Source organism: Arachis hypogaea, chromosome 4, assembly GCF_003086295.3.
Source record: "Arachis hypogaea cultivar Tifrunner chromosome 4, arahy.Tifrunner.gnm2.J5K5, whole genome shotgun sequence".
In the NCBI taxonomy this organism is placed as follows: domain Eukaryota; kingdom Viridiplantae; phylum Streptophyta; class Magnoliopsida; order Fabales; family Fabaceae; genus Arachis; species Arachis hypogaea.
In genome coordinates, this window is record NC_092039.1 from 16,576,889 (window position 1) to 16,597,709 (window position 20,821).

General features: G+C 34.5%; 3 protein-coding genes across 3 annotated transcripts; 2 read left to right on the top strand and 1 right to left on the bottom strand.

Moving 5' to 3' along the window:
- Nucleotides 1–1,059: 1,059 nt before the first annotated feature.
- Nucleotides 1,060–5,644, top strand: LOC112796394 (uncharacterized). The gene is made up of 7 exons (XM_025838827.3): nt 1,060–1,794; nt 1,962–2,159; nt 3,184–3,456; nt 3,723–3,825; nt 4,368–4,486; nt 4,577–4,753; nt 4,898–5,644. The coding sequence occupies exons 1-7, from the start codon at nt 1,495–1,497 to the stop codon at nt 5,639–5,641; spliced, it is 1,914 nt and encodes a 637-aa protein (XP_025694612.1). The 5' UTR covers nt 1,060–1,494; the 3' UTR covers nt 5,642–5,644.
- Nucleotides 5,645–8,068: 2,424 nt separating this feature from the next.
- Nucleotides 8,069–9,387, bottom strand: LOC140184057 (uncharacterized). The gene is made up of 2 exons (XM_072234339.1): nt 8,935–9,387; nt 8,069–8,638 (listed from the first exon to the last, which is right to left on the bottom strand). Exons 1-2 carry the CDS (start codon nt 9,385–9,387, stop codon nt 8,069–8,071), a joined length of 1,023 nt encoding a protein of 340 aa, XP_072090440.1.
- A 4,232-nt stretch (nt 9,388–13,619) lies between these two features.
- On the top strand, nt 13,620–14,456 carry LOC112794691 (SAGA-associated factor 29 homolog A-like). The gene has a single exon (XM_025836672.1). The coding sequence runs from the start codon at nt 13,620–13,622 to the stop codon at nt 14,454–14,456; it is 837 nt and encodes a 278-aa protein (XP_025692457.1).
- Nucleotides 14,457–20,821: the final 6,365 nt, after the last annotated feature.

Below are 20,821 nucleotides of genomic sequence, written 5' to 3' on the forward strand. Positions count from 1 at the left end.
AGAAAGACCATGATTCTGCATTTTCCCTTCCACGAGGGCAAAAGCAATTGGCAAGATGTTAACATTTCCATCTTGTGCGATAGCCAGGAGCAAAGTGTAAAACCCGAGAAATTAGTAATATACTGGTTTTCAGATCTAACAGCGTATTAGATGACCGGATAAGAACATTCAGTGGTTCTCTATCGGTAAACTTTATACCGTGACTTTTACTCTTTTTTATTTTTTCAGAGCAATGTACTAAGACTAAAAAGCTCTCCTCACTTTTCATTCTAAGATTTTGAATGAAAATGACCATCTACACAACTTACTGGATATATATAGGCATTTTTCAAACAGACACACTTCGAAGAAACCACTACAGGGTGTAGCAGTTTACGTGCAAAGTTTAATCCGCGTCAGGGTGTCGCAGTTTACATATAAATAGAAAAGTTGCAATTTCATCTGGTATTTTGAAAAGTTGTAATCTAATAACTTTTTCTCCAAATGTTTTAAATATGTAAATTGCCCAAAATATTATACATATACTAAAAATCAATTATTAAATCAGTTATTATATATTTGTGTATAAATATATGTAAAAATATTATTATATACTAAAATTAGCCACAAAGTATTTATATATACATACATATATTATTTAACTTATTTTCAATATGTATCTTATATTCTAATATGTATTTTATACATAGTAATTTATTTTAATATACACTTAACATGATTAAAATACATGTATTGTTTAATTAATTTTTAAATTATATTTTTATATTTTAATATGTATTATGTATAGATAATTGATATAATAATTGAGTTTTGTTCTATGACTATTAACTAACCTTGTTGAATATTTTTTGATTTAGTAATAGTAAGGCGAGTTAACATATAAGAATACGAAGTTGTTGATCAGTGAACATTTCTGTTTTGACAATTTGACAAAGACAATCTTGCTTCTTTAGTAGTCTGAAAAAAAGAAAAACAAAAAGGAAAAAAATTCTATGTATAGTAAAATATAAACTCACGTTTTTCACCAATAATATAAAATAATTCAATTCTCTTAGGATCGGACTCCACTCGACCATCCACTCTCATTGTCCTTATCTTCCACATCCCCGCTTTCCTTTTCCAAATCCAAATTAACAATATTTTTGTTATTTCCCAATCTGCGCCCTTTCATTAACAAGCAATATGAAACAACCAAGGCCATTAAGGTCATTTAAACAGAAACAGTAAACCAAAGTAGTTCTGTTCTCAGGTGGCCGACCTTCCTTACACAGAAAGAGTAAAAAAAAGAAAAACAAAAAAACAAAAAACACCACATTCTCTGTTCCTCTCTGGTCTCTGCAAAAGCATTCAGATTTCATACCCAAAAATCCCAAAGTTTCGTTCTTTTTCTTTCCTTTTCGAAATCCCAATTTTCAATTTTACGGGGAAATCTCACTTCCGCTTGCATTTCATTCGTTCTTTTGCCGCCGTGACTCGGTTCTTGAGGCGGTTTCCATGGCGGCGGGGACGATGGCGACGGCAGCCGGAGCGGCGGTGATGCTGTACTATGTCCTCAGCCGGAGGCTAGGGCGGAAGGATTCGGAGGAGGATCTCGACGGCGGCGGCGATCCGTCGAAGTCAGGTAGATCGGTTCGCCGGAGGAGGATCTCACGGCGGCCAGCTCAGCCTCCGGCGACACTGCTCGAATCGATCGTGACGCTGTCGGAGACGCTGAGGTTCACTTACTCCGAGACGCTCGGCAAATGGCCAATCGGCGACTTGGCCTTCGGCATCAACTACTTCATGCGTAAGCAGGTGTAAAATTTTCCCCTCAAAACCCTCATTTTTAGGGTTTATTATTGCCCTTGTTGAAATTTTTAGTCCCAAATCGAGTATTGTAATTGTTATTGCGGATTTTATATAACCTTTTTCTTTCGGGTAATTATAATTTTTAATCGGTGTGGTTGGGAATTAATTTACAGGGTAATTTGCCAGTGGCTAGTGTTTATGCTGGGAGTGAGTCTGTGCAACTGAAAGGGGATGATATCATTGTGGAGCTTTATGAGCTGTTGAGGTTGTTGACACTTTGCATGCTTTTCTCTAAGAAGCCATTTCCTGTGTTCTTAGATTCTGCTGGATTCTCCCCTGATGATGTGCTCATACAAATGCCCAAAGCTGGGGTATGGTTTCTTTGTTCTTCTTTATTCTCTGCTTCCATTTTCTAAAAATCTTACCTTTCTTTTGAGGGATGAGGATTGATGGCTGGATGAAATTAAGACATACCACACACATACTGATATTCAGCCACTAATTTTTGTTTATAGATTGTGGTCTCATTCTTACCACCCGTTAGAAGGAAATTCCGATGAATTCAAGGGTCACTGTCTTGTATCTGTCTGTTTATGTATACTATTTCTATTATTTATTATTAACTAAGGATATGTCTCAATAATAAATAAATAGAAAAAAGGTTTTTATTCAGGGGTACTACATCGGATGCTATTGTATGGATGTATCCTTGTGTGGTATGAATTGCTCTTGCATGTGACATTTCAACTTTGTCTTCAGCTTTGGTTTTACACCCTCCTGCGTTGGTTTAATTAGTGGAACTAAACTTTGAGACTCTGACGTTTTAGGAATTTAGATAGTGACCCCTAGTTTTGATTTTTAATTGTGTTATTCCCTTGCTAAAAGTATTTTTTAGTGCTTGGACTCTTAGTGGTATTTGAGATTATGCAAAACTCATATTTGGAATTGCAAGTGCAAGTGCCCTTAAGATCATGAAGAGCTTTGAGTTTCCAATTAAAGCGTAGATTTTTTTCCCGACAAATTTAATTTAATATTTAACATACAATAAGGACAAAGAGTTTATTAAAAAAGGCTACTCAATTTTTGTTTTGTTACAATATTTTCTTTTTCTTCATTCAAATACTATTGTTTTGTTGGAAGTATTTATTTTCTCTTTTTTTTTTTCATGCCATCCATTCATTGAGCTGTCAGTATAAGCATTAGGACAACTCTGGATTGTAGGTTACTTGGCTGAGAATGTTCTAGTCTGTTATAAGAAGAGGCAGGGAGGGGTTGAAGAGGAGGAATTTTGGGGGGGGGGGGATTTATTGTGTGCAATACTGTAAGCTTATAAAGTCCCTGTGAGATAATTATTCAGGTAGTTTATTTATTTATTTTATGTATCTTTTCTTGCAGCTTTTGAGGCCTGCTTTTACAATTATACGAGATACACAGTCAAAATGCTTACTTCTATTGATACGGGGCACTCATAGCATAAAAGACACGCTGACAGCTGCAACCGGTGCTGTGGTCCCATTCCACCATTCTGTTTTAAATGATGGCGGGATAAGCAACTTAGTTTTAGGATATGCACACTGCGGTATGGTTGCTGCAGCTCGTTGGATTGCAAAGCTCTGCACTCCTACCCTACTCCAGGCTCTTGGTGAAAGTCCAGAATTCAAAGTCAAGGTATTGTTCCATGTTCTCTTAGGAAGAATATGTGTTGCATGGCTCTAAATACAAAACCAAAATCCAGCCACCAATCAATCTTTAATATTGTGTTTTTCTTTTCAGTTTTGTTTCTCACTTCTTGTTTCTCTAAATTCCATTTTCTTTAACAAGTTCCTTTTCTGTTTTAAAACTCTGTTAATTTTTTTGTCTTCTCATGAGACTTGTCAACTGTATATACATTTTGTTTAATAACTGTTCCTTTTTATTTTTCATTTTTTCCACAGATTGTTGGACACTCACTTGGGGGTGGTACTGCCGCACTGTTAACGTATATTCTTAGAGAACAGAAGGAGTTCTCTACAAGCACTTGTGTCACGTTTGCTCCAGGCATGTATTTGTACTATTTTTCTTTACATCTGAAGCTTTCGTTATATTTGTCATTTCTTTGTTCTTGTAGTTAGTGATTTAGTCCTTCACTTGGTCTTCATTGTGTCCAATACAGCTGAAATTCCCCCAGTGCTACTATGAGATTACAGATTACCATCAGTTAATATTGTTAGGCATGTGATATAGTAGTATCTATATAGCTTCTATTTATTGCTAAGTTTTTTTATGATGAAAGTAACAAGTTTTCTTGTTAATAGCAAGTATGCTTATTTCGGCCTAATTATATTGTAAAATGTAATTCAGTATCAAAGTTACTTTTTCCAATTCAGTACTGAAGGGGAGATGAGATAGGAGTGAAATTGCATCGAAAGATATTTGACTATTTGGTTGTTTTGAAGTTCTTGGTTTTATATAATTCTGGTTACATGTCGTGTTTGATCAATTCTGCCTTTGGATTTGTCTTATGACATTGAATTTTCTCGGAACCTTGTCTGTCTTATTGCGGTACTGTTTCTAATTCCTCATAATCTTCAATTTTGCAGCTGCCTGTATGACATGGGAGTTAGCAGAATCAGGAAAGAACTTCATCACTACTATCATCAATGGTTCTGATTTAGTGCCCACGTTCTCGACTGCATCTATTGATGATCTCCGTTCTGAGGTATTCTATCTCTTACACCTAATATGAGAAGGCTGTAACAAACATTGATATCGCCATGCCCCATTTCCTAATCTGGTTGGTTTTAATCAGGTCACCGCGTCCTCATGGATAAATGATTTACGGGATCAGGTTGAACATACAAGGGTCCTGAATGTTGTCTACCGCTCTGCAACTGCACTTGGATCTCACCTACCGTCTATATCTAGCGCAAAGGCGAGGGTAGCTGGGGCAGGCGCAATTCTGTGGCCAGTAACCAGCGGCACTCAGGTAGCTTCAAGCCCCTTGCTCTCAATGAAATTCATGGCATGTCTTGCATGGTGCTCTTTGGGATATAGTATGGTTTCAAATTAAGAACTCATGACGTTGACCATATTATATACTTTGATCATATGGAAAATTTTACTCTTGCAGGTTGTGATGAAGCGGGCACAAAGTGTTGCTGAAGCTGTAGTCAGAACTCGTTCATCATTATCATCATGGTCTTGCATGAGTGCACGTCGCCGGAATGTTAGTTCATCTCCCAACAGCAAAACAGAAGACTCGAGCGAAGCGTCTCTGATATCCGAAACAACTACTGAATCTCTTTTGACCGAAGAGATGGTAACAGAATCAACACTTAAGGATGAACACAATTCTTCATCAAGTGGAGGATCCGGCCACGATGATACGGATGAAGAGGAACAACTACTTGCTGCCAAACAAGACATTTCTGATTCCACTGCAGATCACATAACAGAAGGCCAGTTGTGGTATGAACTAGAGAAGGAGCTTCAGAAACAGGAGAATTCCATGGACATTGATGTTCAGGAAGAAGAGGCCGCGGCAGTGAAAGAGATAACTGAGGAAGAGAATCAGCTTGTTGATGCTGCGGAAGGAAGCAATTCGATCACAACATCTGAAAATGTTGATAGCCACCGGTTTTATCCCCCGGGGAGGATCATGCACATTGTCTGCATGCCTTCCCCGGTTGAATCAAATTCCGATGATCCTGTCGAGGAACATGTGGGCTTATTCGAAACACCTAGAGAGCTTTACAGCAAGCTTAGACTTTCAAGAACGATGATAAATGATCATTATATGCCAATGTATAAGAAGATGATGGAACTATTAATTCGAGAATTAGAGAAAGATATCACTGGTGACGTTATAATGTGAAAACTGATCATCGCTAATTATTGGTAACTGTAGATTACGTAGGATTTCTTTTAATATCCCTTTGCTGTCTTGGGATAATCTCGGATCGAGTAATAGTGCAAAATTGCAAATCATAACAACATAAGCAATTTATAATTTTTTTTTTTCTCAGGTTAGTTGTATGTATGCTGTAGAATGTTTTTAAATTTGATTCCTGGTTTTATAAATATTATTAGTTTTCCAAGATAAAATCAATCATTAGTTTAATTGTTTAGACTAATTTAACTTTAATTTTTTGTTAAATGTTTGTGTGTTATATAATTAATTAATGTGAGTATAGTTGCCAATAACATTGGAATATTTTAAAAATAGCTGAACGATTTATGTTATTACTTATTAGACAAATTTTTAATAAAAAATGACATTTTTAGAGAGGAAAAATAAACTTTTTATCTACAAATATCTAGTACAAAACTAACAAAAAAATTTAAATTTATACCTATAAAAATGAGTTTTACATGATAAAGACGGGCCCATTTAATCCTGCCTTATTTCTAGATTATAATTTTTTAACTTGAATTGTTTATGGCTAGCTCGATTGATTAAATGAGTTAATCTATTTATTTATTTATTTATTTTTTAAAAAATATTTTAACAAAAAAATTATTTTTAGGCAAAAATTAATATATTTTTAGTTAATGGGTTGAATTTTTGGATCGTTGCAAAAAAATGCTAATATTTTTAAAAATGTAAAATAAAATTTAAATAGGCTATTTATTTAGTCTGTGGATTAGTCCGTTTAACCTATAAATTTTTTTCGGGTTAATCGGACTTAGTCCATTTAGACACCATTTGAATAAATAACTTAAATAAATTATTTTGAAAGAAGAGTTTAAGGACTTTTATTAATAATAACTTATAAATAAGTTAGAGCAATTTACTTGATTAAAATGATAGTGAAGATTCTTTACTCAAATACAACATTTTCAATTAGTTTACGTGAGTATCCTTTTTGTTTACTATGTAAATCGTGGTAGGTAACCACAGTTTTTATTTTATGCATAAACCGTGGGAGGTTGGCACGGTTTTTATTTAGGAAATTTTGAACATAAACAGTAGCTGCATACCACAGATTATGAAGGAAAATTGCTATCTATAAACCGTGCTTGGTCACCACGGTTTATGAAGAAAAGCTGTGAGCATAAAACCTGTTGACTACCACGGTTTATGTTTAGTTAGTATAAATACATAATTCGTGGATAGTCATCACGGTTCTCATTTGTCCCAAACCGAATTTTGTTAAATCTGGGAGGTTGAGAGAGTTTGTGGGAGAGGCTTGGAAGTTTTGGTGCCATTTGGGTGGTGGAGCCATGGAAGACGAAGCTCGCATGTACCGATTAAATGGCGTTGCACACATGGCTGGATATATAGACCAAGAGGTTAGTTGTTGTTGTTGTTATTATTATTATTATTATTATTATTATTATTATTATTATTATTATTATTATTATTATTATTAATTTTATTTTTATTATTATTGGGAGTTGTTAGTATTATTATTGTTATTGTTAGTATAATTATTCCTGTTGGTATTGTTATTATTGTTATTTTTTTTATTATTGTTGTTGTTATTATTAGTTTTAGTGTTATTGTTATTATTATTCCTATTGATGTTATTGTTATCCTTGTTAGTAACCGTTGTTATTGTTATTGTCGTTATTATTATTGTTATTGTTTCATTATTGTTATTACTATCACTAGAGAAAATAGAATACCAATGTGGGTGTATAATAATTTTTTTAAATTATATTTGCTGTTATCAGTATTGGTCGTATGTTGAGGATTTTCTTACCCACATTTTGCAGCCTACTAGGGTTATTAGCGGTGTTAGGAGACAACAGAATATGCCTTTACACGACCGGATTATACCGTATCTGGAGACCGCTGGCTTATATCACCTCACTTGAACAGTCAGTGGTTCCGCAGGAGAGGCTGCTCAGCGACCGAGGAGGATACGACGTCCTCCTTTGTGTGGCACCGAAGGTCACCTGCTTGGTCATTTTGACGGTGACAACAGTGACACCATCGAGGATTTTGATTAGCTCTGTGTCGTTTTTACATTTGGTGGGAACTATGTTCCATTATGTTCTTAGTAGCATCTTTAGGGTTTTATGTTTCAGACTGTTGTTATGTAGTATTAGACATGTATGTGTGATATATATGTTCTAGGAACTATGGTTATGAACTCATTTGTCACAACTATTAAGCTCATTCATAAGCATACCAATGTGTTTCAATTAAACATCTAAATTAAAAGGAGTTAAACAGACGAATTTAATACACTGAACAAACTAACGACATTCATTGACTGAAGACCTAACATTACTCAAATTAAGCATTTCTAATACAACTTAGACAACAACAACAAGATCATTAACGGCATAACATCTAACCATCACTGGCAGCAGTATGTCTTCGCTGGTCACAGTTCCTCCGCGTATGACCAGGCTGACGGCAGAGCCCACAGCGCTTCAGGCGGTTATCAACAGACTGATCCATGCTACCGCAGATCCTAGTTGCCTTCGGACGTCCTTCCCTTGCACGCCTCATGTTAGAATCAGGAATGACTGTTGGGTTAGCATATGGGGGCCATAGGCCTTCTGGGATAGGCGGAATGAACCCTTGCTTGTACACGTTGAACACCTCAATCATACGATACACCTCGTGAACATATGACGCCCAATTTAGGCGCGAGTGGCCGCAACATGCAATGGCGTGACAACATGGATAATGGAGCGCCTGAAAGTGACCACAATCGCATATGTGATCCTTAAGGGAAACTCGATAACTACCTAGCGAGAAGTTTCCGGTCAGTGTTGTCTCAGCCACCGTGTACTCGGATTGGTGCCTGTCGTATAATGTGACGGTGAAGCACCTGGAGTCTCTTATGTTCCGTTCAATAACCTTCACCAACGCTTGACAAAATTCATGTCCAGATCCCAGTTGTGCCTCCGCCGTCTATCCGCGGACAACGAATAGCTCAGCAAGCCTCCTGTAAGTTGACTTAACCAATAAAGTGACCGGGAGGTTGCGAGTTCCCTTTAACACGGAATTCACACATTCACTAATGTTGGTTATCATGTGCCCAAACCGTCTACCGCTATCCTCGTGTTGGGTCCACTTGTCATACTCCATCCAATTGGCCTAGTCACACATGGCCGAATTCTCAGTTCGCATGATGTCAAACCAGTAATAAAATTCTGCTTCAGTTTTTGCATAGGCAGCATTCACCAACATCCTCCTTGCGTCTTTACCTTTGAACTCAGGCTAAAATTTGCTGCCACATGACGAATACAGTATGCTCGAAATGCACGTGAAGGTAGCCAACCATTCTCGGGGTCCTCAAGTGCAGCCTTGATGCCATTATGCCTGTCAGAGATAACAAAGATACCCTCTTGCGGCGTCACATGCGATCGTAGGTTGGACAAGAAGAATGACCATGACTCCGCATTTTCTCCCTCCACAAGGGCGAAGGCTATCGGGAGGATGTTCGAGTTCCCATCCTGCGCTATCGCCAACAGTAGCGTGCCTCCATACTTGCCATACAAGTGGGTACCGTCAATACTCACGAGGGGCTTGCAATTCCGGAAGGCCTCGATGTAGGGTGGAAATGTCCAAAAAAGACGATGAAAGTACACCGTTGACTCATCGACCTGATCCCCAACTCGAACAGGAGAGGTCTTCAACACAGTGACTGTCCCAGCCATGGTTGACTGTACCCCTAGCATCCAACGTGGCAACTCGGCATACGACTCTTTCCAATCTCCATATATTTGTGCTACTACCTTCTATTTTGCCATCCAAACCTTCCTGTAACTAGGCATGAACCCGTAATTGGCTTCTGTTGCTTGTTGCAAGACCTTTACCGTAACCGTAGCATCCGCCCTAACCAACGGAAAAATCCTCGCACAGATAACATGGTAATCCAACTGACGATGATCACTGGAAATAGAGGTGGCCAAACAAGTGTGTGGACCATTGTACCTCCTAACCTCCCAAATGCCCTTTTGTGCACGAAACGATATGCGAATCAACCAACTACAACCCTTGCCAAACGCCTTGCATTTTCCATGATACTTCAGATGATCCGATTCTAAGACTCTGTACTCAACACCTTGACGGATGCTATAGTCCTTCACACTCAAAATAGCTTCATCTTTATTTTAGAATGATTGCCCAATCTAAAATTTTGTAGAAGAACCCCCAATTGTAGCACCTCCGTCCGCCTGTTGACCTAGAGCCTCCAAGTTTAGAGTGGAGAAGTGTGGAGGATACTGCTGTGTGCTAGAACTTGAAGGCACGTTCTGTGTATGTGGATTGGCACCTATGTCATCATCGCTGTCTCCAATAATATCTGCAGGCTCTTGGTCAGAGTTATCGTCCCGCATTGCATTCTCTACTCGATCAGGTTCCCCAAAGCCTTGAACATCATGAATCATGCCACCACCGGCATCCGCCTCAAATGCCTGCTGCCAGACCCCAGGATTCTCCAACGGTACAGAACCAACTGCCTCCGTTTGATCTAAATCAGCCGCGAAGGAAGGGGATGCGACTTGCGGAACAGATGCTCCGGCCGCAGCATCAAACTAGACGCACCGCCTGCAGCAGTCGAGCTATGAACTGGAGCTGATACCCCAGAACTATCAACACCAACCTCCAACTTCGCATACAGCTCCTGTATTTTGACCTCCGAAAAGCTCCTAACACAATGAAACAGAACCCTAATATCTTCATCAGCCGCTAGCACAAACGTATCATACTTAACACCGGTCGAGACAACTGCGATGGAAATCTTGTAGAATAGCTTCTTCACCCACTTGCTCCCAAATACTCCAAGCTTCTGCAAGATAATGTTCTTTAAATCTGACAAAATGCTTGATGAACTGATGAATACACTCAATGGTTCTCTGTCAGTGAACTTCACACCATATTTTTTGCTTCTTTTAATTTTTTCAGAGCAATGGACTAAGACAAGAAAACTCTCTTCCTCACTTGCCATTATGTGATAATGATCTCTTCCGCAGCTTGAATATCATTCATATATATATATATATATATATATATATATATATATATATATATATATATATATATAGAATTCTTCTCCTCATAAACCGTGGCAGCCTACAAGATTTTATGCGTTTAAAAAACCCTTCATAAACCGTGGCAGGTTACAGGATTTTATGGTCATATTTCTTCCTTCCTAAATCGTGGTTACCTACCACGGTTTATGTTCATTCTAGTTCACTCATAAACCGTGCCAGGTTGCAACGATTTATATGTAAATTAGAAACCGTGGTTGGCTCCCACGGTTTACATAAAAATAAAAAAGGACATGAATGTAAGGACTTTGTAAATGTTGCATTCAAGTAAAGCTTTCTCTCTTTTATTTTATATAAGTATATTGCCCAATAAGTTATTTTGTGTTTAGATTTTTAGTTATATAAGTACTTATTTTAAAGTTATAGTTAGGGATAACAACATCACCCGAACCCGCGGGTACCCACCCTGCCCCTACCCGTTCGGGACGGGTTTTGCCGGGGCGGGACAGGACGGGACCCGGTTTAGGTAATACCTGTCCTTACCCGTCCCGGTTATATAATATATATAATTTTAATATATAATGTGTAATATATGTAAAATAATTAGCAAAATGATTAATAATATTGTATCATATTTAAATTATTACTTTAATTTATGTTATGTATGTGATGATGGTTATATAAATTTTGAAATTTAATTTTATTTATTAAATTTCAATAAACATAGGGGCGGAGTGGGTTAGGGTTCAACTTTTTATTACCCACGGATAGAAGCGTAACGAGTTCTATCCGGGTTATTGTAGGATGAGACGAGGTTAGGTAGAGCAAAAATCCGCCCCTACCCGCCCCCGTTGCCACCCCTAGAAACAAGAATGAAAATGGTGGTAGAAGGTCAGTATTTCAGTAGAAACAAAAATAAAAGTAGATCTTTTTTATTGTAAAGTCAATTTTTTTTTACGGAAGTAATAGAATGACTTATCAAGAAGAAGAAGAAGTTATATATTTCCATTTCTTAAAAAATTGTGAATTAATTTTTTAAAAAGTTAAATTTTTTTTAAAATGGTGCCAAATACGGATATTATGACTTTTCATAATTCAAAAAAAAAAAATAGCTTCTGCTACTTCTCAAACGATCTTTTAGTCCGAAATTTAAACAGATTTAATTTTAGAGATAAATTTTGCCTATTTATACAAACAAATGGACTGATCTGAGGGTAAACTTATCCAATTCTGTTGGAGGAAAAAGGCACCCATTCATTAAATTTTCGATGACTTTTTAAAAAATTAACGAAAATTTTTAAATTACTATGTCATTTTAATTGCATGTTTTTTTTATGTCAATGGCAAATAAAACACAATTTTATTTTGGTGGTAGTATAATACTCTATAGTACGAGAGAACTTTACTTTTATTTTTTATTTTTAAAAATAAAATTTATCTTATTCTTAAGTAACAAATTAAATTTAAAAAGATAAATATTTATCTTATTCTCAAATAAAAAATAAAATTCTGTTTATCTTAAAATAAATCCTATTTTATAAGAATTTTTTTATAAATAATTTAAATTTACTATAAAAGAAGAATAAAAAAAAACTGGTAATTCTAAATTTTTTAATTTTCCATATGTGATTACATTTCTAAAACCCTACACAAATATCAATTAGTCCTAGCTTAAGGAAAATCCAATTTAAGGAAAATCCAAGTTGCAATTCCTTATCCACGGTTCGTCATCAATTTTCTTTTTTATGAAATATTATTTCTTGAATTTATTTCTTTTAACATGAGATATTTATAAAGTGAGAGTTAATTGAAAATACACTTTTAAAGTGTGGATAAATGATATACAGTTACTGGACTTATCTACTAGTGATTGAAAGTATACTGATTTAGAGGATGTCGTGTCGTCAGATTCAGAGTTTCCAGTTTGAAATAATTAGGGATTTTTTTTCTTAAATAAATTAATAAAAATTATTATTTTCAAAAACAAAATAAAGAGGATTTATATATGATCATTCATTTTTTTGTTCTTTTTGTTGTAATTCGCTTATGGAAGAAGAGAATTGGCCTCAATAACATATAGTTGGAAATTGATCTTTTCAATTTTTTTTTTATAATCGAGGAAGTAAAGTGTGATTTCTCATTATTAATTTTATAATTAAGATAAAAAATAAATATGAGAGAGAAAAAAATAAAAATGTTAGAGATCGCACTTTACACTCATAGTTTGCCCCTCTCATAGCTAAATGTTGACTAATAATGAGAAAAAAAATTTAAGAGCCATTATTAAGTATTTTGAGAATAAAATACAAAAATTTATTTTCTCCAATTAATTTATGTCATATATTTTAAAGTGACTTTGTTATAAATATCTGTTAGTGACTTATCATTTAATTAATGAAATGTTTGCTAACAAAAAAAAAATTAGTAAAAACTAATTCGAACTTACTTTGTTTATTATTTATTAATTTCAATAACAATTAGAATTTTAAATAAGATAAATTTTGAATTTTTTTATCTCTTCAATATTATCATTAATTAATATAACAGTGTAAAAATTATAATTAACACCAAAAATATCTAATAATTTTTTATGTTTTAGTCCACATAAAGTGTGGTGTGCAAATCTTTTTGAACTAGAAGAGTGGCAAAGAACAGATTCCTTTGGTTATTCATAGTAATATCGAGATAACTTAGGAGTTGATTATGAAATGTTTTATTTGTAGTTAGTTTTTTACTTTTTTGTTTAAACTGTACTCTATTTTGTTGTTGTGTTGAGTTCATTATTTTTTTTAAAAAAATACAGAAATAGTCTTTTTAGTTTCAATACTAACACTATTCCTTATTCTTGTTTTTTTTTTCTTCTAGCTAAGAAAATTTAATTTTACATGGTGGAAAAGATGTCATCACCGAACATTGCTGCAATGTTAGATAAAACGGAAGAGCTTGATCTGATAATTAAAGAGCAAGAGGTTATTTTGTTGAAGATCAACGATCTCAACGAGAAGCTTAAAACATCTCCTCAAGTAGTTGAGAACCCCGACGACAATTCATTAGAACTCCTTAAAGTGTGGTACACTCAGGCAATGAATCTATCCAACTGCGAAGCAAATATTTGTGACTTGCTGGCAAATCAACTGGATGCCCTTCTAGAATTGCAACAACCATCGCCACCGCTACCGCGGCTGCCCCCGCTGCCGCAACAGCAGAAAAGAATGGCCAAAGCACGTGTGGAACAACCGAAACGACAGAAACAAGTGAAAAGCTTGTCCAACCCTTCTTCTATAACAGGGAGCCTAGAGGGGAAGGAGGTAGCAGCTAAGGTCATGCCACAAATCTTTGAAAAAGAAGAATGGATTATTGCGAGAGTGGTTTGTTTCGATGAGGAATCGAAAGAGTTTGAAGTTGTTGATGAGGAGCCTGATAATGGCGATGCTAAAGAAGTTGAAAGTGGTGAGAAGAAATATAAGGTTCCCATGAGAAGCATCATTCCTTTTCCTAGCAGTAATGATCCAACTAGTGCACCAGAATTTTCTCCCGGAACATATGTTTTGGCTGTGTATCCAGGAACAACTACACTATATAAAGCAAGGGTTGTGCGGGGCCATAATAAGCGGAAGAAACATGATTATGTGTTGGAGTTTGATGATGATGAGAATGAAGATGGAACTCTCCCTAAAAGGAAAGTGCCATTCCACAAAGTCGTTGCTTTTATTGCTGAGGTAGACGGCCAATGAACTCGAGCAAATTTATTGCCGTTATTAGTGTCTATAAAGTAGAAACTGTTACTGTTGTATTGTAGGTTTTGTTATTGACAAATCTCATGTAAAGATGACATTTTAGTATATATATTGGACCTGAGTTTTCACCATATATATTGTTATGTAAGTAGAAATTGTATAAGATTTTATTTGTGACTTTCACTTAGAGTAAATACCCACTCCAAATCCTTGACTTTTATTTCGAGGACAACGTAATTTTTGAGAATTTAAAAATTTCAAATCGGTTTTTGTTCTTGCAAATTTTGGAACAACGCAATCCTTTTATCGAGTCTAACATTAAAAGCTAACGAAAAATGCCTACGTAGATGGTTAAGTTGGTGATGTGTTCATTATCTCTTGTGCTGACAACTCTAAAATGAATAAAGATTGACACGAAACACAATAAAATTTAATAAAAACCTAATTATCCCCAATTCTTAAGTTGAAAACAGTGTCATAGTAGATTGAGTAATATATGAAAACTTTTCTCCTATTTTATACCTTCAGCAATAACCTGGACATTAAAGCCACCACCATGCAAGTCATAGAAGACAAGCTTGGAACTCGAAAGATGTTTAATCATGACCTGGCCTAGATTTCAAATATACAAACTAAGAAGTTATAAATTAACAAAAACAAACCACATAAAACACAATGCTAAGAATTAGGTGGGGTAGTATGAGACAAATAGGCAGAGACATCTTCAAGATACTTTCCCTTTTCCAATGACTCATATTTGTCTTTGTATTGACTAATTGACATGGTCACAGAAAACTTGTGAGGTATGAGTTAATCCCTTCGGTCAGGGACGGATCTAGAAATGATATTATGGGGGGTCAATAACACATATAATATTAAAAATTATGTAAAAATATTATATAATATAAGATGTACTACAAAAATATATTGACAGAGAATATATTTTAAAGTAAAAAGAAATATGTGTATACTTTTTACTAATGAAATGGTCGATTCTTCATATCATAAAATTCACCGATAATGGAATTTGTGTAAAATTTTTCAGTAATTTTCTTTTCAATATAATTAAAAGAAAATTATCAAGAAATTCATCTTTTATTTTGTTTCTAAGTTATTTTTCACAATATTCATAGTTGAAAAAGATCTCTTAATTGTAGCAGTTGAAACAGAGAGAACTAATGGCAAATGAATAAAAAAAGACAGCTACAAGAAGAAAAAGAATTTACTTTATGATATTTGAAATTTTTTATTTAATTAAAAAATATTAGTAAGAATATCTTTCAGATTTCTTTAATATTGTTACTTACTTTTTAGATATTAAAAATTATTAATATTTAAATTAAACTGGATTTTTATTTATACTAGACTAAATACTAAATATTTTTTTTTAAAAAAAATTAAATTATATATAATAACTTATTACTCTTAACAAAAGTTGAGGGACCGAGGCTGCCACTCGCCCCCCTTATGTCCGTCCCTGCATTCAGTCTTTTGAGCTGTAAGGTACTTGAGTCTGTTCTCAAGGTATTGATGCACCCAAAAAGATATGAAATATTTCAGAAAATAAAATTACTATTGAAAAACATGATGAAACTTACAGTGGAGTCTATATCTTTATCATTAGCTGATGTAGGCTTGTTAGCTTAAGCATTCTGAGCTTTTGCTGCCTACAGTTATTAATTTATAAAGTTAAAATTGCATATTATTACTACATAATGCAGAGAAATAAATGGGAATGAAGGAGGTTAATTTACCTTTTTGGCCTTCTCTTCCTTCTTACGCTTTCTCTCTTCTTTCTGTCTGATCTTCAATTCACGCTTTAATGCACTGAAAACATAGGTGAAGAGCAAATTGCACTAGAGATGAAACGAGTTGGGAAACTCACTTCTTGCTTATGGGCTCGTCGCCGAGAGCTTGAGCTGTGGTCGTCGACGGAGAAGGAGTTGGAGTTGGAGCTGCAGCCTCTGACGACAAAGGAGGAGATGCCATTGGGGGAAGAACGATTTTCGGAAGAGTAACCGAATGAAAACAGAACAGTGAACTCGGAGAAGAAGAGTTCTCATACCAACATGCAATCCACTACGAAGCATTTTTCAATTTAAGAATTAGGGACAATTAGGTCTATCAAATTTTCACTATGTCTCGTGTTAGTTTTTATCTATTTTGGAATTGTCACCACAGGACATTAGGGATATCTATTCCACTTAACGATTCACGTAGACATTTTTTTGTTAGTCTTTAACGTTGAATTTGACAGAAAGATTGCGTTGTCTCAAAATTTGCAAGAATAGAAACGGATTTGAGATTTTTAAATTCTTAGAGATTGCTTTGTCTTTTGAGATAACCTATATTTATTTCTCTGTCTTGCTAAAAGAAATTAATAGAATGTATTAGCAATTTATTTTTTGTTGTCCACGATATTTTTTAACTCAATAGATTAAAGATTAATTTATTGTGGATCTAAGTTTTATTTAAAGGTCTATTACTAGTTAATAAATTACTATATGTATAAAATAAAATTTAAATCTCCGATATTTATTTAAATAGAAGATTGAATTAACCAATTAACCAATCTAAATTAATTTAAGTATCAGCAATTTATTAAACCGGACTTTATACTCTTTGATTGACCATGAAACAACACAAGTTACACTCACTAAATTATATATAAAGCCTTGGAAGCTATTGTATTTTATGTGTAAAAGCATAACTCTCTAGATGCTCTTTCGATTTATGTTCAAAGGAATTATAAAAGGCGCATTTGTGTAAAAGCTCTCCATGACCTTGATTTTGGAGCATTTGTGATTAGCATAGAATGATATGCTTGTCTTCTGTTTATTGTAAGGAGAGTGTTAGGTAAACAATGACTATTTTAAATAATATAAATAATCACTAATCAAATAAAAATATACTATATCTTGATTTAATGTTACTAATTAAATTTAAGATTAATTTATTTTTTTAACTTTATTAAATTCACATTGTTCACATATTATTGAAAAATATTGTTGGTTACTTATACTTTTTCTTATTGTAAAAATTAGTAAAGCTAATTTTAGAAAATAAAAAATAATAGTTAAATAAAATAAAAAATAATCATGGTTTATAATTATAGACTTTTAATGGTTGAAAAAGAGAATAATTATATACTTTAAATTGACTGATGGTTTATATTAAAGAAACTCACTTATAAATTGAGTTTTTTTTATTTCATTTCAATTAATTCATTCAACAAGAATAATAGTAACATTGAGTTACATAGAGAATTTTTTTTTGAGAGATTTTCTTCTATATTTAAAGAAAGGTGTATTCTACTTTTGTAAGGAGAGAGTATTATTGTAAACTTTTTGTGATAAAGAGAAGTTATCATTTTCAAAGAAAGTTATTTTATACCAATTTCTAATTTCTTTCATTTCTATATTTTTCCAGCGTCATTTGTCTAATACTTAACAGTAGTATCAAAACCAAAGGATACTGATAATAATTTTTTCTTCCACTACGAGTTATCATCTAAAAAATGGCAGCAAAATATGAGATTTTGAAATTCGGTGAGAATAATTTTTTTTACGAAAATTGAAAATAAAAGCAATTATGAGGAAAGACAATTACGTGCAGCAATTGAAGGTAGATGGATGATAATGTATGTGTTTGGATTACCGTTTGCAAATAGAGGTATGTATAAAATTGATTTTGTAAAATTAATTTTGCTCAAAAGTGAGTTGATATTAACGTGGTTTATGTTTAGTAATTTTTATTCAAAATGGATTATAATAAACTAAATATTGTTTGGATTACATTATTCAAAATTACTTTTAAATAAAAAATTGTAGAAAATGACATTAATTTAAATAATTATTTTATGTTATCTTATAATTTTATTTTAAATATTTAAATAAATTTTAATATTCTTTTTTTAGTACTCTCAGTATTCCTTAGTACTCTACTAGGATTAAGAGAACCATAATACAAAGTAAAAAAAAATATTACATACAAAAAAATAACAATAACAATAAAAGAACTCATATAAATGAAAAAAAATAGAAATTTTATAAAAGATAATTGATGGTTCTAGTTGAACTTGAGAAGGGGGGTTGAATCAAGTTGGCTTAAAACTTAAAGTTTCAGATTCTGTTAATTTGTTGCTTCGAGTTGCAGGAGATTATTTGAAATTATCTCATACGCAGAACATAAAAGAGTAGGGAAGAGAAGATGAAGACCAGCATGTATCCTAGTTCGGATTCTTTGTGCCATGTATCCTACATCCAGTCTCCACCACAAACCATGGTGGAATTTTCACTAATCATTCACAAATTACATACACCAATACTATCGAATTTTTTCTTAATTCAACTAGTATCTACCCCTTAAGCTTTCATCACCAAAAGCTTAGCTTCCCTTAGTGCTGACCCAACTAGAAAAGGGAATCAACCAGATTCAATTTTCCCAAGTGCTAACCCAACTTGGTAAGGGAACTAATCCTAGTTCAAAAACCAAAATTACATCATAAATCAGTGACTCTTTTGCACCACTCTTGCCTTTTCACTCATTGGCTTTTTAACCTCACAAGATTAGCCTTTTCTCAAAACAGAAAATAACGCAAGACAGCCATAACACAAAGATCAGAATTAAGCTTGAGTAGAAGAAAGATATTCCAGCTCTATGTTAAAGATGGTGCTCTGAGTGTGTGTGTTCTCTCTTTCTTGACTTTGAAATGGTGGAGTGAAGCTTGTTATATATCTTCAACTTGGCTTCATTGTAGCTTCATCCTTTTGCTTGTCCTTGCTGCCTGTTGGAGCTGGCATAGCTAGCAAGCTGTCTTTCTTCATCATGCTCTACTACCCCTGCTGCTGGAGGAGCTCGTCCACTACCTCTGTGGTCCTTGGTGTTTCTTTCTTTCTTGGCATGCTCTTCTTTTTCATTCTGCTCTATTTCTCTGCTGCTGCAAGTTTGTGTTTTGCTCAACCACGATTCATGTATTGTTCTGCTAGTAACCTTGGGTTAGTGGAGATGTCCTTGTGTCCTTGGAGTGGTGGGAGTGTGCCAACTGTCCTTCTTGCGTTATTATACCAACACTTGTCCTTTTTTCTTTTTTCAACTGTCCTTTAGCAAAACATATAAATATTTAATTTCTAAACGGTGCCACAAGTAAGAGCTTTGGCTCTTTTACATTGCTGAATCACTAGCTGGTCTTGGACTGAAGCAATGTGATCTTGGACATTTGGGCCTGCATCACTAACACTCACATTAAACAATATTGGGCTTTCCACCCAAAACAATGTTTGTCATCATAACTTAACCCAAAATCAAACTAGACTCAACAATCTCCACCTTGATGACAAACATGATAACATAGGGAAATTAAAACTAATTTGAACGAGTTAAGAACATTTTCCTTTGATGACATTTGGATTGTGAGCAGCTCCCCTTCAATGCTAGCATTACTCCCCCTTGATCATGGCTTACATCTTTACCTGAACAAATCTTAAAAACAGCCAAGACCAAAATTTTCAAGCAATATAGTACTAATAACACAGAGTAATTAACACTAGGTATTGATACACAACACAGGATAAAATGAGTTAATTAGCACCACAAAGCATCATTGTTCTTAACAATCACTATTAATCCTTAAGCCAAAACTAACATTCCCTTTCTTTTATCCCCCTTTTGTCATCAAGGGAGGAAAGGAAAAAACCTGCACAAAAATTGTTAGTGACTGGTGCATATAGTTTAAGTAACAGAGTAGTTAAGGTCTTTACAGTCATCCAGAAACTTAAACAAATTCAAAAAATAAACTAAGTCATAATCACATATGAGATAAAAGGAGCTAGGCATCTGGTGCGCGAAATTGTGAACAATACTTTTTCACAACTCTCATAATCCCCGGTAATGGCTCCAAAAACGTGGTAGCTCAATACCATGGCATTACACAACTTCGCACAACTAACCAGCAAGTGCACTGGGTCGTCCAAGTAATAAACCTTACGCGAGTAAGGGTCGATCCCACGGAGATTGTTAGTATTGAAGCAAGCTATGGTCATCTTGTAAATCTTAGTCAGGCAAACTCAAATGTATATGGTGATGAACGAAAATAACACAAAGGTAAGGATAGTGATACTTATGTAATTCATTGGTAGGAACTTCAGATAAGCGCATGAAGATGCCTTCCCTTCCGTCTCTCTGCTTTCCTACTGTCTTCATCCAATCCTTCTTACTCCTTTCCATGGCAAGCTTAAGCAAGGGTTTCACCGTTGTCAGTGGCTACCTCCCATCCTCTCAGTGAAAGCGATTGCATATGCTCTGTCACAGCATAGCGGAATTCATCTGTCGGTTCTCAATCAGGCCGGAATAGAATCCAGTGA